General features: G+C 43.6%; 1 protein-coding gene across 1 annotated transcript in view; it reads left to right on the plus strand.

The window, feature by feature from the left end:
• The first annotated feature begins 1,288 nt into the window (after window positions 1-1,288).
• The window catches only part of LOC139478226 (uncharacterized), a 36,496-nt gene continuing 17,895 nt past the window's right edge, over window positions 1,289-19,889 (plus strand). The window contains exons 1-16 of the mRNA XM_071260626.1: window positions 1,289-1,494; window positions 2,318-2,374; window positions 6,206-6,366; window positions 6,775-7,005; window positions 9,720-9,872; window positions 9,984-10,182; window positions 10,498-10,753; window positions 11,590-11,755; window positions 11,993-12,169; window positions 12,346-12,495; window positions 12,603-13,175; window positions 13,318-13,661; window positions 15,049-15,231; window positions 15,679-15,940; window positions 16,304-16,451; window positions 17,751-18,008. Coding sequence (XP_071116727.1) covers window positions 1,434-1,494; window positions 2,318-2,374; window positions 6,206-6,366; window positions 6,775-7,005; window positions 9,720-9,872; window positions 9,984-10,182; window positions 10,498-10,753; window positions 11,590-11,755; window positions 11,993-12,169; window positions 12,346-12,495; window positions 12,603-13,175; window positions 13,318-13,661; window positions 15,049-15,231; window positions 15,679-15,940; window positions 16,304-16,451; window positions 17,751-18,008 — 3,379 coding nt within the window. The 5' untranslated portion in view covers window positions 1,289-1,433. The remainder of the gene's footprint in view (window positions 1,495-2,317; window positions 2,375-6,205; window positions 6,367-6,774; window positions 7,006-9,719; window positions 9,873-9,983; window positions 10,183-10,497; window positions 10,754-11,589; window positions 11,756-11,992; window positions 12,170-12,345; window positions 12,496-12,602; window positions 13,176-13,317; window positions 13,662-15,048; window positions 15,232-15,678; window positions 15,941-16,303; window positions 16,452-17,750; window positions 18,009-19,889) is intronic.

Raw genomic sequence — 19,889 nt, forward strand, 5'->3', positions numbered from 1 at the left:
GAATCAGTATACAACACACGGGTGTGAGTGGGTGTTAGTCCAGAGAATCAGTATACAACACACGGGTGTGAGTGGGTGTTAGTCCAGAGAATCAGTATACAACACACGGGTGTGAGTGGGTGTTAGTCCAGAGAATCAGTATACAACACACGGGTGTGAGTGGGTGTTAGTCCAGAGAATCAGTATACAACACACGGGTGTGAGTGGGCGTTAGTCCAGAGAATCAGTATACAACACACGGGTGTGAGTGGACGTTAGTCCAGAGAATCAGTATACAACACACGGGTGTGAGTGGGTGTTAGTCCGTGATTCAGTATACAACACACGGGTGTGAGTGTCTATTCTGTTTGAGTGTTCCTGTAAGACTGTCTTTCATTTTAAACGATGATGTTAAATATACCTTTGTAGCGTTAGCTCGATTCAAACCATTATTTCCCATGAAATCTTTAGTTACGATTCAGTTGATAATCTTACGCGTGATAAACGTTTGTCAGTGTGACTTTAAATGGCATATGACCCATCTTTTCTGGCAAGTGTAGAAAGGAGAATTTAATAGTATTGAAAGGATATTTCCTGATTTCAAATGAATGGATATACATCCTTGTTATCTCTGCTACTTATAGTTCATACATCATATGTACTTCATGACACGAGACAATACACAAGTGATATCTCACACGACATAAGCCACCATTGATATAGTTCCTATCCCACAAACACTATCAAACAACAATTACATATACAATAGACAAAACAGTTTTATGGTGAATTGTTTCTATCGACGAGTAACAAGAATAAGATAATGACCATTTGGTTGTCCCTCTCTGTGATACGACAAACATTTTAACCCAACACAAACATTTAACTACGATGTCACATGACAATGGTATCCACAGAATAAACCAGCCAAACATTTCTGTGAAATAAATGTTCCGTTTTCAGTTTCTGTGAGATTATATATGGTATGCAATGGAATATATGTATGTATACAAAATCTTAATTATTATACATTTATGTTCAATTCGTCAACATTGTCAACATTTTGGTACGTAGGAATATCTAAATCTGAACCCTTTGCTATGACACTGAGTGAAGGGGCATGAAGTGATATAATGTTACGCAATACACATATGTGAATGTTTTGACAGAAAGAGTGCTGACTCCCCATCACCTAAATCCCCCCCCCCCCCCCCCCCCCCGACTGACACCCCCCCCCCCCCCCCCCCCCCCCCTTCACCCTTGACCTCCGTGTTGCTGCCAAGTGCGAGTGATCTGCGCACTATAAGCCAGTAGAGGTATTGCCTCGCACTGAGCAACATCAGCAACATCACTCCGTGAGGATGCAAACAGCTTGGAGAAAAGTTTGACTTTGGACTTAATTGTAATCATTGGTGATATAAAAGCCCGACTGTTATCACGCAGGTCACAATCACATGCGCGCGATGGAGCCCAAGCTGATCCTGCTTGTAGCCTTCGCGGCAGGAGCACTAGCTGGTACGTACCTCATATCGTATATTTTTAACAATTAACATTTAATTTTTAAAATCTGCAGTTCTTTAGAAATAATTCGTGATATAAATATATCAATTACACATTTATGGAATAATTTTTATTCATAAATAATATTTCTTGAGTTGATCTACACATGTAATGGGTGGTATATTCAGACAGGCAAGCCTTGACTCGGCCCAGGTTTTCTTCCAAGCGGCAGGATATGGTATGGGTGCCATATGAGTTTGTAGGACAACGCCTCCAGTCCTACACTCTCTATAAAACGCTGGTTGAATTACATATTGCTTTGCTAGACGGACCCAGGCATATCACAAATCTTTATGTAAATAGCTACGAATTCACACGATTAGCCAACAAAGGACCGCGTTCAAGACCAACTGCTCCAGACAGTGGTATATACACTGTCACTGTTATCAGCTCTCCCTGGGGTAGCTTTCTCAACTAACAATTAAACATGAATCCACGCAGGAAAGTGAAATGTGAAATTTAAATTACAATGACACTCAAAGAACCGTATACGTGCCTCAAAAACTAGTTGGAAACCTTCTGCCTTATTATATTGAATATATTATATGGTGATCATGTTCTTTATATTAACTGGCATCGTTTGCACCAACAAAGTTGTCGACATCGTTTCAATACATATTAAGTTTGGTCAACAGCAACCATCTCTATCTCCCTTACAATCAACGCATAAACACCCAAACCCACCTAAAGAAGTCACCAACAGTGGGACATTTGGCGTTGTTTTTGCTGTGTGTGTGATTGATCTCGACCAACCAAGTTGTACGTGTCTCTGTTTCAGGTCCAATCATCCAGCGAGATGCGAGGGACCCGACGTCATGTGCAAGTCAGTGCAATGGTGAGTGTGTTTACATCCTTCATCAGCTGATCTCATTAACCCTTTGTCCGTCAACTGTAACAGATTTACCCAACGTGATGCTAATGAAGTCCCGACACAATACACGCCAACAGAGAGCTCCCTGGTGTGGAGGAAATAGGCAACCCCCGGGTGCCACCTAGATACCCGGGGTGTAGAAATGTATTTATCTTCTGACACATGTGACACTCAAAGTGTTAATTCCTTGAAGTTCCTGGTTTTAGGTTTCAGATTTTGACGAAAACATAACCCTTTCCCTGCCATGCCTGCCCTGTGTCGCCGAACTGGTGGTTCTGATAGAGTATTAGCTTACTCCCTACACCAACAAGGGTGGTGCTGTTCGCTGCCCCCCTACCATTCCACGCTCCACCTCCTTTATCTGTGTATATCCTGTGATGATTTGGGAACTTCATCTCTTTCCAACAACCAACAACATATATTTTATTTTTAATTTAATTTCGTTTTCGTACTGCGGAAACCGTAGCATAGTTCCAGGTCCAAAGTCTAGTGGCCCATGAACATGAGGACCAAATCATCCTCATCCCACATGTCAGATGTAGTTCAAGGCGAACAGTTGGCCAGAACTCTCTCGTTGGCCACACGTCCCTTGCCACCACGCCCCCCCCCCCCCCCCCCCCTCCCCCAAGTTCAGGTGTGGGTCAGCTGTAATCACGTGGAATCTTGTCAAGATCTAGCGATGTCTGTATCTGCCGCCAGTTGATGGTTAATGGGTGGTGCATAGAAATATGGCCGATTCCACCTCAATGAAGTGTGTTTACAAGGTACTGTCCATGGGGCATGCTAGCGATTATCAGAATGTATCAGCAGAATGTATCAGCATATGGTCTCTGGTATCAGCTTGGCATCGACATACACGGTGCCGACAACGAAATAATTCTTTCTGACCAGAATCTCCTGACCGCGCACGACCAACTCATCGTGTATCTGGCACGGTTTTGTGCCCACCATTTCTACGCCATGCTGTTTTTACAATAAGACCGGACACAAGCTATTAGATAGGCACGGTGTTTCAACTCCTAAACAAATGTTTAAGAACTAATTACGAGACAAACGTTAGTTGTTATCAGTGCTACATTGCGAGAAGGTGATTAGATGGAGATCGGTTATCGGTAGCTGCGCACCTTGTATCAATGATACGGGTATGGTGAGCTATCACGCCTGCCGCATGATGTGGCCTGATTAATATCTTGAATGATAGTGTGAGGTCAAAAGATTATAATCTTTGCCATTGATATAACTGTAGCGGTCATACAATGTCTGAGTTCTGTGAAGGGATTCGAACCACAGACCAAGCTATGACGCCTTGTCCACATGCTCAAAGAGGCGACAATGTAAGGGTGCCATACGTGGGCATCTTCCCGAGGCAAGAGAGTTAACTGACTATAAAAGTCAAGTTTCCACCCTTGCCGAACTAGGCTGGTATAATGGAGTTACATTTTGGCTGGACAAACGAGTCTATGCATAGTCCAATCAAAATAGCGCACCGAAATCGAAATCCGGTTCGTAAACTGTCCTGCAGATTTCGGTCGATTGCAGGATTTTGTCAGCAGATATTTTCCAAATCTTTTTAATCAAGGTGCTCACGAGATTTGATGCATTTCGCGATGTAAGACCCGTTTTATCACAATATAGATCTTGATTATCGATCAGATCGTCCTGATTGGGCGCCACCAGTTTGTGTGAAGCAAACACAAGTGATACGAGAGGTGGAATCTGATTTGTCCATAGGGGAGGCTTAGAAGGGACATAACTGGTAATAGCCACTGGTGGCGCTACGATCGAGCCCAGTAATTCCAGTCGAGTTCGGCAAGGGTGGAAACTGGACTTTTAAAGTCAGTTAACTCACTTGCTTCGGGAAGATGTACGTGGGTTGATTCCAGCACTGCTATATTATGCTGAGGAGATTCTACCCAACCAGTATTCTGGATTACAAGAAAGCCCCGTTGTGGGTTGTGTCATCATATCATATCAAAGGCTCCTTCAAAGCTTCAGTTAAATATCTGAATGTGATCACCGATGGGCTGATAGCTACTTTCAGCCGTCCACGTGACCTTCAGTGCTTGCCAGATAGCTGATGTCAGGGGCCGCGATGGCGACTCTTTCATTAACCCATCTGCGATAACTGTGCCCTATTATATCACTAACTGTGTCCTGGAATATCTGTCACCTGACGGTTGGTCAACTAGAAGTATAGGCCACTTAGGACGCTATCAAACAATGATAACCCAAATAATACTATGAACACAACTCTAAAGCACGAGCAGATGGCAGTTAAATAATATTGACGCATTCCTGTCGGCTTATCCAATACCTAAGGGAAAAATTAAATAACTTTATTTGGGCATGGCTGCATCATGTTAAGTTATTTCCTGACGTTTATGAAGTAGTCAAAGTTATTGGAAGCCGGCTAACGCTGGTTTACTGTGCCGAGTCCGCCCTCTCCGTGTTGTCCCCTCTGAGGCCGAGTTGCAAGATGGCGGTACGTGCTCAGTTGGTCTCTGTGGATATGCCCTGGACGTTTTCTGAGGTGGGAACATGAACCATTGGGCTAGTTAATGACACACGAACTGTTATCTTCAGTGAGGTATGATTAGCAACCTTTGTCACCACCTTCAGTCAGCCCACACCTTGGATGATGGTGATGGTGATGGTGATGATGATGATTTTGTTGGTTTAGTAGTTGATAAGATCTGGCTTGTTTCAATGACGGTCACTATCTCAGGTCAGCTGTTGGGGAGGAGCGACCTGTCCAAGCTTCGTATTGCATTCAAACACAAAGAGAAAGTGTCCTTGTTGTGTGTGAACAAACAGACTTGATGAATTTTATTCTCTTTTTAGTAAACGTTATGTGGGTGTTTTTGCTGTTTCGTTATTCCCCTCTCCTATCACCTCGGTAGACGTACAGTGGTAAAAGTTAACAAGGAAGCACATTTTCGCCGAGGACCAAATAATTGTTTTAAAAGGCCATCATAAGTACTGACATGCTAAATATTGCGTCCGTATCTGATATAACATTAAAGTCTTTCCTATGCGTGTTCAGTGAATGCAAGATTGTGCCACAGAAACACATCAGGTGGGACAGGCATGATGGCGTTAGCTAGGCAATCCCGCTGTATATGGAACCGATTCCCTGCTCGACAGCGGACAGTGTGTGCCTGTTGCTTACATAGAATCGGTCGTACGCGCTACTGGTCACAATTCGGGTCAATCATATTTATTCTCTTGTTCTTCGCACCTAATCACACCACCAAGCCGACACGGAGGAGGTTGGGCGTTACACTGGCAATAAGAAATTACCTACATGAAAGGCAAATTCATAATGCAGTTAGCACCAAGCAAACAATGACAATCTAGACTGAAGTGAAGTGTTTTGACATTTGGGATAAAATAACGAAAGTGCAATTTTTAAAAGGTAACTCTACGTGTGGAAATGATTTTGTGGCTGGCCATAATATTTGTGCCTCGTAAGAACCTCAGATCGTTAATGTCACTGTCATCCTCCGTACCCCAAGCTCTAGGTGTCCGAACTCGGAAGGGTTAATGTCCTACATGGACACCTTGGATTGTATGTCGTAGCCAACGACATTTCCGTGTGTGCAATATTCAACAAGGTGCCAGCTATTTCGTCGCTATTGTCAGATAACTATCTTTCTGAGGGGGTTACACATCAGTCTAATTGTAGAAATGTTTATACAGATCTACGTCCTTGGAGTAGAAGAAATACACTGGAGCCAATGAATGGTAAAGGTCCCATGCCCTCTTTGTACACACACACATGACTATTTTTCCCAGACGCCACCAAGTTCAAGTACGCCGCGGGGTCAACGTACGAGTACACGTACAATGCTAATACGCGAACGACGATGTCGGGAGCAGCCGAGGACCACGCCGGACTTGGAATCAAAGCTGACGTCACAATTGAAGCTTTGACATCGTGTGAGATGATACTGACGGTAAGTAATGTCAATGGATATAAGGATCACCTAAAGGAACATGTCTTAAACCCAAGAGACGCTGCGCTTGTAAGAGGCGGCTAACGGGATCGGGTGGTCAGGCTCGCTCACTTGGATGATGCATGTCATTGTAGCCCATGATGCTCATGATCATGCCAATCACTGGATTGTCTCGATTATATATACAGATCGCCGTCGTATAGTTGGAATAATGCTGAGAGCGACGTTAAACAACTAACAAACAAACACAAAGGTTTTGTCTCATAACAAAGGAAACATTACCTTTTCTAACGTCGTACTGTATGATATCGTTATAACCAGTTAATATTAGGTCGTTCAAGTCATTGTGTATGTCGTCAGTCATCGTTTAATTGTGTGTTTTATTCTGCCCCCTATCTACCCCCACAGCTGTCTGGCGTGCAAGTGCTGGCTCGGCCAATGACATCAGGAGATAAAACGAGGGACTTTCGGCGGGCCCTGGAGGCCAACCCACTGCGGTTCTCCTTCCAAGATGGCGTAGTGGAACAGATTTGCCCTGAAGATGACGACTCCGCGTGGTCCCTTAACGTCAAGAGAGCCATGTTGTCAGCTTTCCAGAACTCTATGGCAGATCTTGAGAGAGATCAGAGAGTGAAGGAGGTGAGTATATGCTGAGAGAAGGCCGAGAAGGACCAGAGGGGAAACATCAGCATGTTGGACATCACAGCAATACGTAGCAAGGGTAGGGCACGTCGGAGAAAAAGTACATACCAATCAAATAATACTGCCATGTTAATGTCTAATTGAAAAGGTGGATAGAGTATGGGAACTGCCAGGTTTGTGAGATCTCCATGTTACGACAGGAAGGGAGACTGTCAGGATTGTGAGATCTCTATGTTATAGCAGGAAGGGAGACTGCCAGGATTGTGAGATCTCCATGTTATAGCAGGAAGGGAGACTGCCAGGGCTGCGGCAGGAAGGGAGACTGTCGGGTTGTGAGATCTCCATGTTACGACAGGAAGGGAGACTGCCAGTTTTGTGAGATCTCCATGTTACGACAGGAAGGGAGACTGTCAGGGTTATGAGATCTCCACGTTACGGCAGGAAGGGAGACTGTCAGGGTTATGAGATCTCCATGTTACGGCTGGAAGGGAGACTGTCAGGGTTGTGAGATCTCCATGTTACGGCGGGGAGGGAGATTGTCAGGATTGTAAGATTTCCATGTTACAGCAGGAAGGGAGATTGTCAGGGTTGTGAGATCTCCATGTTACGACAGGAAGGGAGACTGTCAGGGTTGTGAGATCTCCATGTTACGACAGGAAGGGAGACTGCCAGTTTTGTGAGATCTCCATGTTACGACAGGAAGGGAAACTGTCAGAGTTATGAGATCTCCATGTTACGGCAGGAAGGGAGACTGCCAGGATTGTGAGATCTCCATGTTATAGCAGGAAGGGAGACTGCCAGGGCTGCGGCAGGAAGGGAGACTGCCAGGATTGTGAGATCTCCATGTTATAGCAGGAAGGGAGACTGCCAGGGCTGCGGCAGGAAGGGAGACTGTCGGGTTGTGAGATCTCCATGTTACGACAGGAAGGGAGACTGCCAGTTTTGTGAGATCTCCATGTTACGACAGGAAGGGAGACTGTCAGGGTTATGAGATCTCCACGTTACGGCAGGAAGGGAGACTGTCAGGGTTATGAGATCTCCATGTTACGGCTGGAAGGGAGACTGTCAGGGTTGTGAGATCTCCATGTTACGGCGGGGAGGGAGATTGTAAGGATTGTAAGATTTCCATGTTACAGCAGGAAGGGAGATTGTCAGGGTTGTGAGATCTCCATGTTACGACAGGAAGGGAGACTGCCAGTTTTGTGAGATCTCCATGTTACGACAGGAAGGGAAACTGTCAGAGTTATGAGATCTCCATGTTACGGCAGGAAGGGAGACTGCCAGGATTGTGAGATCTCCATGTTATAGCAGGAAGGGAGACTGCCAGGGCTGCGGCAGGAAGGGAGACTGTCGGGTTGTGAGATCTCCATGTTACGACAGGAAGGGAGACTGCCAGTTTTGTGAGATCTCCATGTTACGACAGGAAGGGAGACTGTCAGGGTTATGAGATCTCCATGTTACGACAGGAAGGGAGACTGTCAGGATTGTGAGATCTCTGTGTTACGGCAGGAAGGGAGACTGTCAGGATTGTGAGATCTCGGTGTTACGGCAGGAAGGGAGACTGTCAGGATTGTGAGATCTCGGTGTTACGGCAGGAAGGGAGACTGTCGGGTTGTGAGATCTCGGTGTTACGACAGGAAGGGAGATGTTGTGCCTGATGTATAACACAGACAAGCACGTCACATCATCACATACATACCCTGACACTGTAGGACAAAGCAGACTACTTCCCCGGTGCAGAGAAGATGTACATTGTAGTTGTTTGTTTCAAAACGTTGTTATAAGTGACAATTTCCGTGTGACATTGCGGAGCCCATTTAGGCGGTGTTGAGCAGTTCCACACAAAGGAGGTGTTTCCGCTGATTCTGCACGTTGTAATTATCTTGACAGCTGGGATGTTTACAATGTCTGAATGTAGGTGAAGGCCGTAGGAACACCCCGGGCTAGGAGAACGAACACAGTGATAACTGTGAACATTGTAGGGGGTTGGGGGGTGATGCTAGGTGTGCTATGGTCACACCCCACAGTCATTTCCTCTTGGGGTTGAAACTAACAATTTCAGACATTTCACGAATTTGCACAGTATGCACATCGGTGTTTACATTTATGACTCCACAAGCGAAAAAAATATTGGAGTCACTTAAATGCACAGTATTCATGGTTTGGGTTACGTAATGTTCATGATAAATGAGTTACGTAGTGTTCATGGTATTGTGTTAAGTAGTGTTCATGGTATTGGGTTACGTAGTGTTCATGGTATTGGGTTACGTAGTGTTCATGGTATTGGGTCACATAGTTTTCATGGTATTAGGTTACGTACATCGTTCATGATAAATGTGTTACGTAGTGTTATTGTGTTAGGTAATGGTCATGGTTTTGTGTAAGGTAGTGTTCATGGTATTGTGTAATGTTGTGTTTATGGTATTGTGTTACGAAGTGTTCATGGTATTAATAGGCCCTCAGCAACCCATGCTTGTCGTAAAAGGCGACTAACGGGATCGTGTGGTCCGGCTCCCTGACCTGGTTGATGCATGTCATCGTATCCCAATTGCGTGGATCGATGCTTATGATGTGAATCACTGGATTGTCTGGTCCAGACTCGATTATTTACAGACCGCCGTCATATAGCTGGAATATTGCTGAGAGCGGCCTTAAACAACACACAAACAAACAAATGTTATGTAGTGTTCACGGTATTGTGTTATGTGCAGAGTGACGTGACCGGCGAGTGTTTCACGGACTATCGGGTCACACAGAGAGGTCGGAGAACGTCCATCATCAAGAAGAGCAAGGATCTGCTTGGGTGCGAAAACAGGCACGGCTACAAGACGTCCTTCCACTCTCTGCCATACAAGATGCCAAACGTAAGAAACGGCCTTAATAATATTCCTGTAATGGACCATTATATGGCGTAATCTCTCCTCATTCAAGAAGACTTGTTTGTACATTCCCTCAATTCCTGCTCTTACTTCCAGGCCGTGCACTCCCTCCCCCTTCTGAAGAGCACCCACGATTGCAGCCAGACCATCACGAGCGAGGGTATCCTACAGCGCTCTACCTGCAGCGAGACGCACGTCTTCAGGCCCTTCTCTAAGGACAACAATGGAGCTATGACCGAGGCATCACACACCCTGGAGTTCAGAAGAACTCAGCCTTATGTCCGAAGTCAGGAAGGTAGGCGTTTCCTGGAGCAGTGATAGTTGCCTCACATCGTAATCATCAATATTGCAGCTATATCACGGCTTCCTGTAGCAACGTCACCAAGACCAGACAAACCAGTGGTCGATAGCACGAGCATCGATCCACGCTGTTGGGGAAAGACACAGTCAGGCCGATTTTTAGAGGTCCTGGGTCTCAGTTATGGAGTAATGGTTTCCAGACCTATGATCAAGATTCGATTATAATTTGATCAAACATTGGCTCAATATCACATCTTCACGTTTATCAATAAGTGTAGGTAATGAACTGGGATTGTGTTGGACATTGCAGGCTTAGTCGCCAGTAGAAGTGCCCTGACGTTTGAACACACGTACGGTCTGCGAGACGAGGAGGTGAACCGCCGTGACGCCAGCACCAAGATGCGGGAGCTGTGCCGCGTGACTGCGACGGACATCCGCCCCGAGGTCCCCCAGATGTTCTCGGAGCTGGTCTACATTCTGAAGAACTCCAACTTCCGGTCCCTGCAGGCTCTGTACAGACAGCTAAAAACAGGACAAATATGCAGCAAGAACTCCAGGATAGGAAAGTCAGTCAACCCCAGTCACCCTTTAATTCCCCTACGCCAGTTAACGCTTACACACTCCTCTCCTTAAGGTGGCAACACTGACATTCACATGAACTGTAGAACCGTTTCAAGTGAACATGTATCTGAAAGGTGAACATTCATATTAATATCATGTGTGAATGCATGTTGCATCTTAGTATTATTTGTATAGTGGAATCTCGATAGTTGATACGGAATCCTCACTCTCCGGAACAGTGTGTAGTACATACTTTTGGCACTAAATCGATACTGCAGCATACACATAATTCGGAAATGTTGCAATTTGTAAATCCGGTCGATTGTACCTGGAACAATACCGGTCGGACTACGAGGGTGTCACTGTACACAAATTACACATTGTATGGACACGTTATCTGGTATTTCACGTCAATTATCGGCACATGATTATCGCGAAGCCTAGATAACGCGAAACAATTTCGATAATCCCCTGGTTTTTATGACCTGGTAGCTGAACCTAAATACATGTAACTTGGGACCCGTCAAGATCCGGGTTAGAATAGGTCTTCAGCAACCCTTTCTTTTTGTAAGATGCGACAATGCTTGTCGTAAGAGGCGACTAACGGGATCCGGTGTTTAGATTCGCTGACTTGGTTGATGCATGTCATCGAATTCCAGTTGCATGGATCGATGCTCATGATATCAATCACTGGACTGTCCAGTCCAGACTAGATTATATACATACCGCCGTCATATAGTTGGACTATTGCTGAGAGTGGCGTTAAACAAACAAACAAACAAAACATAGAACTTGGATATGACATCCACTTTTATTAACAAATTCTCTTCTCCCGCTCCAGGAAGTTCTTCATTGATGCTATCCCGATGATTGGCTCAGTTGACGCTATCAAGATGATGCGAGAGCTGATAACGGCGAAGGATGTGGACAGCAACCAGGCCGACATGTGGTTGACCTCACTCGCCTTCATACAACACCCCACAGTAGAGATGATCATTGAGATCCAGGTACACACTAACACGGCGAACACACAAACAGCACATCCGTCGTTCTCATGCACAAATGAGGAGGTGGGGTAGCCTAATGGTCAAAGCGATGGCTAGTTCGTTTCCCCATAATGGTACAAAATGTTCCCACTATGTTGCTGATCAAACCATAAATCCCTCCTCATCCATCCTTGCAGTCATTATATACAAGAATAAGTAGTACCTCCCCACTATACCTGATATGTGTATCTGTTGAAGCCGCTCATGCTGACGTCCGACTCAAAGAGGACGAAGATCCTTGTCGCAGCCATGGTGAACAACTTCTGCGTGAAGACTGCAGAGTGTACGAAAGTCCCTGTCATAGACCTCATCATCTCCATCCTCGAGAACGATATTGGCAGAGGCTGTGTTGTGACGGACCAGAACGAAGAAGATGTATGTCAATGCAACACAACTCACATTAATTGTGATGTTTACTCAAATACAGTTAATGCTTTCGGTTATACTGTTGATTAGAAACCTACAAAATCGATTTTATCAGACATATAAAAAATCCAACCCGGTTTGTTTGGTTAAATATTAAAAATAAGCAATTGACCTTCTCTGCACAGATTCTACTGACGCTGCGGGCCATTGGCAACATTGGAAATGCTGATAGGTTATCTTTGTCTCTGCAACGGTGCTTCACTAGGGAGAAAAACCCCATGGAGGTCAGAATTGCCGCCCTTGATGCCTTCCGCAGACTACCGTGTGGTGCTGATGTGAGTTATTCAGCATGTTCTTCTCGCTTTTAAACTGGCTTGAACAAGTCCTTGAAGGATTTCAACAAACGATTGATTTTGTTTTAATAATTATTTTATTTCCACAGAGAAACAACGCTATGCAGTTGTATATGGACGGTGAATCTGACGCCGAGGTGAGGATCGCCGCCTACTTGGTGGTCATGCAGTGCCCTGTTGAAACCATCCTGACACAGGTGCGTGCAACTCTGGAGGTGGAGAAGGCCAACCAAGTGGGGTCTTTTGTGTGGTCTCACCTCATGAACCTGCAGGAAACATCCAGCCCCCTCAAGCAGCAGATCCGCCACATACTGGAGGACGAGCAACTCTCGCGAGAGTTTGACCTGGACAAGAGGAAGTTCTCCAGGAACTACGAGGGCTCGTTTTTCTGGGAGAAATTCAATGCAGGTGCAATGGTTGAGAGCAACTTGATATTTTCATCCAAGTCCTTCGTTCCCCGATCAGCCTCTGTGAACTTGACAGTGGATCTGTTTGGTCAATCCATCAACCTGTTTGAGATGGGAGGACGTGTCGAGGGGCTTGAGAGTGTTTTGGAATCTTTCTTTGGTGCAGATTCCCCGACTGGCGTTGGAAGCAAAAAGACGGGCTATGAAGATTCCAGATCAGTTCGTAAAGAAAAGATGGACAGAATGAAAAAGAAGGTTAGCTGGCTGTATACATCAAATATGTCCACATTACATGTAGTAAAATAGTAAAACAAACGGCTTCCATATGATTTCATTTCATGTGCACAAAATAATGTGTCACTTGTTGGTAACTCACGTTGACATAATATTGTTACAGTATGCACAAGTGAAAGATGACCTTCACGCCGCTGTGTTCCTGCGAATCTTTGGTAACGAGTTGAGGTACATGCACTTTGACTCGTCCAGCTGGCCTCTCACCAAGGACAAGTTCAACTTCCTGGACTTCCTCATCAAGATGTCAAAGGACCACGACTACTCCTTCGCCAACAGCGTGATGTTCTTGGACAGCAGCATCATTGTGCCAACCTGTGCAGGGCTTCCCCTCAACCTCACCGTGCACGGAGCTGCCACTGTTAACATGAATGTCAAGGGCAAGCTTGATCTCCGTAACCTGGCAACAAAGCCCACCAGCCTCCTAATAGAGGGCCTCATGCAACCGAGGTGGGTGTAAATCTGAATGATAATATCTGTTCTGTGACGCTATTCTGTGACTATAGTCTCAGTTGGTTAATCGTTACTAAAACGCACTCCGCCATGACACTGAAGAATGCTTGATTCTGATTGGTCAAAATCAGGTATCTAATTCAATTTCAGCACTTGGTCACAACATTTTATCAAATATTACCTACAATTAAGTAAAACACACTTTAACCAGTGTCACAAAAAACAGCAAAAATCCCATGTGGTGCAGGGTCGGCTCGTCTTGGCTAAAAAAAAGCTTTATAGATCCATACTTCAGGGTGTTTATGTTGGCAGTGGTTGTGCCAGGAGGCTAATTTCCACCAGTAAGTTAGTTATCAGGTTGAACATAACGACAGGACCAGATTGTCCCCTGGGTTAAAGTAATTTGCAAATGACACTGTCACCGTGAACAACTAGTTTGGCAGCCGTAGACAACCACAAGAAACTGAAAAGTTCATCCAGGTTGTAGTTCAGGGTGAAGATGGATATTCGTAATGTATTACTGTTGGGGAATATTTTCAATCCAACTGAAATCCTGCTATTTAATGAAGATTGTTGGAGAAATAAATTTGTTCTGCATTTCTTTTCACAATTTCTACAACCTATTACCCCAACAAAGTGAGATGTCATGTTGATTTCCAAGAAATAACTTGGTCGAGTCCAAATAGTTCAAATATGGTTGCGTTGAAAGTAATTATATATTTATAAAGGGAAATATCATCAATTCGTTTTGAAAAGCTATGTATTTTGCAACCGTTGTTTTGAACTAGTCAGGAATATAACTAATTAATCTTGAAACTGAGTAATTTGTTTTATGTTTGTCACTACCTGTGACCACTTTTCGGTACGTTCTAAGATATCTGGCCTATCGGCTCATGTGTAAGTTCGCGTCAAAGAGAGCGCCGTTTTCAAAGCGCCCCTGTCGTCATGGTAGAATGGAGATATACAGAATTGAGAATTTGAGACAGTCTAACTGTAGAAAAGATACCTATTATTTATAGATTTGAAACCTCGCGCTAAAGCGTTAAGCTGCAAATTAAAATAAGAGGTATCTAATCTACAGTTAGACTATCTATCTCCTATGTTACGGATGTTGTTCTTTTTCCTATTACAAATTATACGCCACTCATCTGTGATACTTCCTCAGGACATTAGTGCATACTGAATTCTTGTTGTTAGGAGTATTAAGTTTTTGTCTCACAACTAACCAAACTAAGAAATGGAGAAATATGGTTCTGTATGACAAATGTGCTGGTCATGTTGCCGTTGGAATAACTCTCAAGGAAGATTAGGTGATGAACGTATCACCCTGATACATTTTGTACAGATATACAATGGCGTGTTAACCATACTGGTTGTATTTCAGTGGTGCTGTAGAGATCACAGGGACGATGACAGTTGATGCCTTTGTGGCGAAGACAGGCCTGAAGATGGTGTCCAGTGTGCACTCCAGTTCCAGCGTGGAGGGCCGTGTGCAGTTGTCCAGAGGGCAGATCTTTAACCTGGAGTTAGACATGCCCCAGGACAAAATGGAGATCTTCAATGTCAAGTATGGGCCAGGATATCTTATTTACATATCACATTCCATTCGATTACCTATTGTGCAGTCACAAGTTTGCAGTACTGGCATTTGGTCCTTGGTGAAGGAATCGTTTTCTTACGGCATATATACATGTGTGCAGAGCTCCAAAGTAGAATTGGAACAATAATAACAAGAACTAATATGTTGATGATATCCTGAACCTTAATCCCTTGATTTAGTGAGTGATTACACATATATGTAGACCAATCCCGTTTCATGTGCAGGTGAGTGTCAACAATCTGTATAATTTGGGAATAGTTCACGTGTCCTACACGTTAGTTTATCTTCACGTTTGTTATACACACGACGGGCTGTGACCCTGCAACACCTTCAATTCTGTCTGTACATTATAGCAGCTCCTTGGTTAGCCGTGACTGACTCAGACCCTAACACGATGCCTACTGTGTCCCTCAGGTCCAGCTTCTTCATCGTGCACGATAAGGTGGAGAAGGAGCAGAAGATGGTTCAAGAGAACAGGAAGACGAGGAGGCTGTGCTCGGGAGACCGGCTGGCAAAGTTCACCGGAGTAGAACTGTGTGGGGACATCTCCTTCCCCAACGCCTCCATGATCACCGACTCGCCCTACTTCCCATTCACAGGACCTGTTAGTTTCGGTTTAACTCTGTCCAAGAAGGACACACATTCTGGATATAAGATGCTCGTCAAGAGCATTTCTGTAAGTCTGAGATCAATATCATGTTTACAGTAAATATTTAACGAGTCATCTGGGTTTTTGTCTAATATCACTGCATTTTTTAGTCCTTCTCTGCAACACGTGGTGTAATATTTTTAAATGATAATTGGATATTTATTTAATGAAATAGGGTTTACATATTCAAATTGGCATCAATGAGATTTGAAACAAGGACCAAGGTATTGAACAAAGCGCTCGTAATGTATGAAATAACTCAACACTTATTACAACCCTAAATTGTATTAATTAGGGCTTTGTATTGCCAGTTTTCAATTATCCATTCCTACACAAAACATTGATGTCACCTTCTCAGCGAGTAACCTTTATCCCTTATTTCTATTTCAGACACGGGACAAGGTGTTTGGTCAGCTAGGTTTTGATACTCCTGGGTCCAGTGTGAAACGAGCCATGTCTCTGGATGTAGCGGTCAACTACAAAGATAAAGCAATGGAAATCGCACTTGTCTCCCCTTGGAAAGAAGCTACATTTAAATGTAAGCTACCATATTGACTTTGACTTGCTTTGTCTCATGCATTCACCGAGTTTGGCTTCACACTGCTCTGATTATTTCAATTTTGTTAGGGTGGGACAGGTTAAAATTGGTTGAAAACCAAAAATGATGTGGCGAGACCCACGACCTCAAACAAGGTGCTGATAGACCAAGGATCATCTATTCGGGGGGATTTAGGATTCGAACCGATAATACCTTTTAGTGAGCGAATTCTTCACAGAATTTCCATGCCGCCCTATGGAAACGTATTCGTGCCACATAATTAGTTTGTATAATCGACACTAGTTCCGGGTCAGTTATATAAAACCACTGGCTTAATTCATAATGACCGATTTGTTTGACTTTCTATCTTGACATTTCTATATTGAGGTATTATCTAAACGTTGCACAAAGCAAATCATTTCAATGTGTCGAAGTTACTGGAGAATGACACACGCCACGAACAGCCGTAATAAAGAGAGGCGAGCACAAAATGTTCTCCAAACTTCAAACAAATAAACATCTATAGGTCATTATTCAACATGGTTAAAGCCGGAGGAATATGTTGATCCTCATGATTTCCCCATGCCAGAAATTAGGTTAAGAGGTAAGACGTGATTATGAAGGGGTGACAATCATTCATACTATAAACCTATATCAAACCAATACTCGTCATCATCCTATAAAACACTGAGGGTACAATTGTGCAGTTTGTGTTTTTATTTCAGCGCAATCTCATTAAAATCAGATCTTAGTTCTCGCTACAGCTAAACTGAGATCTGATTTTTATGAGATTGATTTTAGCGCTGATAGTTTGACAAGTTGAAATGACCTCAGTATGTTGTAAAAATACGGAAAAGGTCAAATGAAAATAAACAACCAGCATGTTCCCAAGCGTAGATGTAAGTATCATCTACGTTGATACTGATGTCATCTACATAGATGTAAGTATCATCTACGTCGATACTGGTATCATGTACGTAGATGTAAGTATCATCTACGTCGATACTGGTATCATGTACGTAGATGTAAGTATCATCTATGTCGATACTGGTATCATGTACGTAGATGTAAGTACCATCTACGTCGATACTGGTATCATGTACGTAGATGTAAGTGCCATCTACGTCCATACTGGTATCATCTACGTAGATGTAAGTGCCATCTACGTCGATACTGGTATCATCTACGTAGATGTAAGTATCCCTAGATGATAAAAACAACTGTGGCACTAATACGCTTCCATACCACCCTTTGCGGCGTCAAATGGTGTATGTTGTGATGTTCCGTGTGGTGTTGTAGCGTCTCTTGTGGACAGCGTCAATATTAAACAGCTGAAGGGGACCCTCCTCCTTGACCAGAAGGACAGGTACGGCCTGGACACCCAGGTCAGGATCAGCAAGAAGGGAAGTGAGGTGACGTACCTGCCCACGATGGAGTTGCGGAGGCTGACCAACACACAGCAAATTCTCACCGGCTCCATCACCAGGGATGGCGTTCAGAAGATCGACATCGACCTCACCTCCAACATCGTCACGGCAGACCCGGTCAATATTAAAGGTAATAATTCAGCTGTAGTCCAATATGTGATGGTTGACTGATATGTTCTGAGCTTCATATAGAAGGAATTGCGTAAGATGCCGTAAGATGCCGTCTGTCCGTTCGCCGACCGGTAATCATTTTGTTTCCGCTGCACAACTTAATAACCGTTCAATATCTTTCAAAAAAACGTTTTGCCTTTTGCTATTTGCAGATTTGGGGCATTTTAGTTGTCTTGATTTCCATGGAAACATTTTGGACTCATTTTGGGAGGGGTATGTGTCGTTTCAGTAGCACAACATGAAAACTGTGAAAGACTTTTCATCCAAATCTGGTACATGTATTAACCAAGGGCTGAAGTGGTGCCTGTTGCTATTAAGGAAATTTTCAACATTCGACTTTTCCCAGTTTCCATGGAAACAAGTTAGACTTAGCTGAAACGGAGGTAGGTGTCGTTCCTGGAGCAGAGTTTTGCTATTTAGGAATTTTAGAAAAATGGGAGCAAGTTTAACTTGGACTCATAGTTCATCGTGGTGTGTTTGTCCGGACCATATCTCTGAAACCAATATAGGTACTCTTTCATGACACTTTGCACACACAAAGAACAGTTTGTCAAATGGTGCCTTTTGCTACTTCAGAGTGTTTACATTTAATATATTTCCCTTTCCATGGCAACAAGATTGACTTTGACACTGTTCATAGTGTAGTGTTTGTCAGGACCATGCACACACAAATACCAATCTCATTAAAATCAGATCTGAGTTCTGGCTATCACTAAACAAAGCTTTGTTTAGCAGCAGCGAGAAGTTAGATCTAATTTTAATGTGATTGACACAAAGACCAGATTGTCAACTGGTGCCTTTTAATGTGATTCTGTTGATAGTGGTGTGTACCTTACATAGAGATACAAAGTTCCAAATCCATATTCCATGGTAATGTTTTGATACCTCAATAATTGCAGTTGTATACGGACAGACAGATAAGATAGAAATTCTTTCATCAAGTTGGATTTATGATCAACAGTCAGATGATTTGGTTCTTTTTCAAATTTGTGGGGACCAGGGGATGGATTTGTCATCTACTGATGACTTGTGTGTCATAGACATATATCCACTAAAGCATAAATCAATTGAGCAAACCGTTTTGCTGTGACACGTCAGTCAAATTAGGAAGGGAAAATGGACAAACTTTTGGAACATAGGCAGTGATCTTGTGTTGGCAGAAAAATGGCAAAACGCAAAAAGAAATCCATGAAGAGATGAGTACAACATTAGTGAAGGATGCCCCTTCCTATGCCGACGTAAAGGGGTGGGCAGCGTGAGGTTAGGTTTGAGGGAGAGAGAGAAAGAGAGAGTGAGAGAGAGCCTTCAGAGGCGACCTTTGTCCTGGAAGGGTTGTCACATCAGCAGCAACAGAAATGGTTAAAGGATTATGTTCAAAACTACATAATTTTAATGACTTTAGGGGCACTTCTTTTTATGTGAGGCTCAACAGATATCAGTCACCCCTGGTGTGCAACAGATTTAGGAATGGTTATATATTATAATGCCACAATGTTCCAGTCAAGAAGCATTGTTTTCCTACTGTTGTGGTACACAGTACCCCTTGACTGTAACCATAGGCACCATGATCTTGCCCATCTCTATAAACCTAGCTAGCTGTATCTTAATGAACAAACTGCTTCATTGCCATGCAAAACAAATCCACTAAATTGCTTTTGACCTACTTTCTTACCATCATATGCTTGCTGAAAATGAGATTTGATCGCTTGCATATCATATAAGGCCAAAAAGTTACTTTTGAAGGTAACGGATAGTGGCAACGTTTGGAGTGAAAGTTAAAACCCTTTGGTTTTTAATTTAGTCAAAATAGCCTGATCTTCTATACCTGGTACATTGTTGA

This window comes from Haliotis cracherodii, unplaced genomic scaffold (genome assembly GCF_022045235.1).
Source record: "Haliotis cracherodii isolate W230 unplaced genomic scaffold, xgHalCrac1.p SCAF_4, whole genome shotgun sequence".
In the NCBI taxonomy this organism is placed as follows: Eukaryota; Metazoa; Mollusca; class Gastropoda; order Lepetellida; family Haliotidae; genus Haliotis; species Haliotis cracherodii.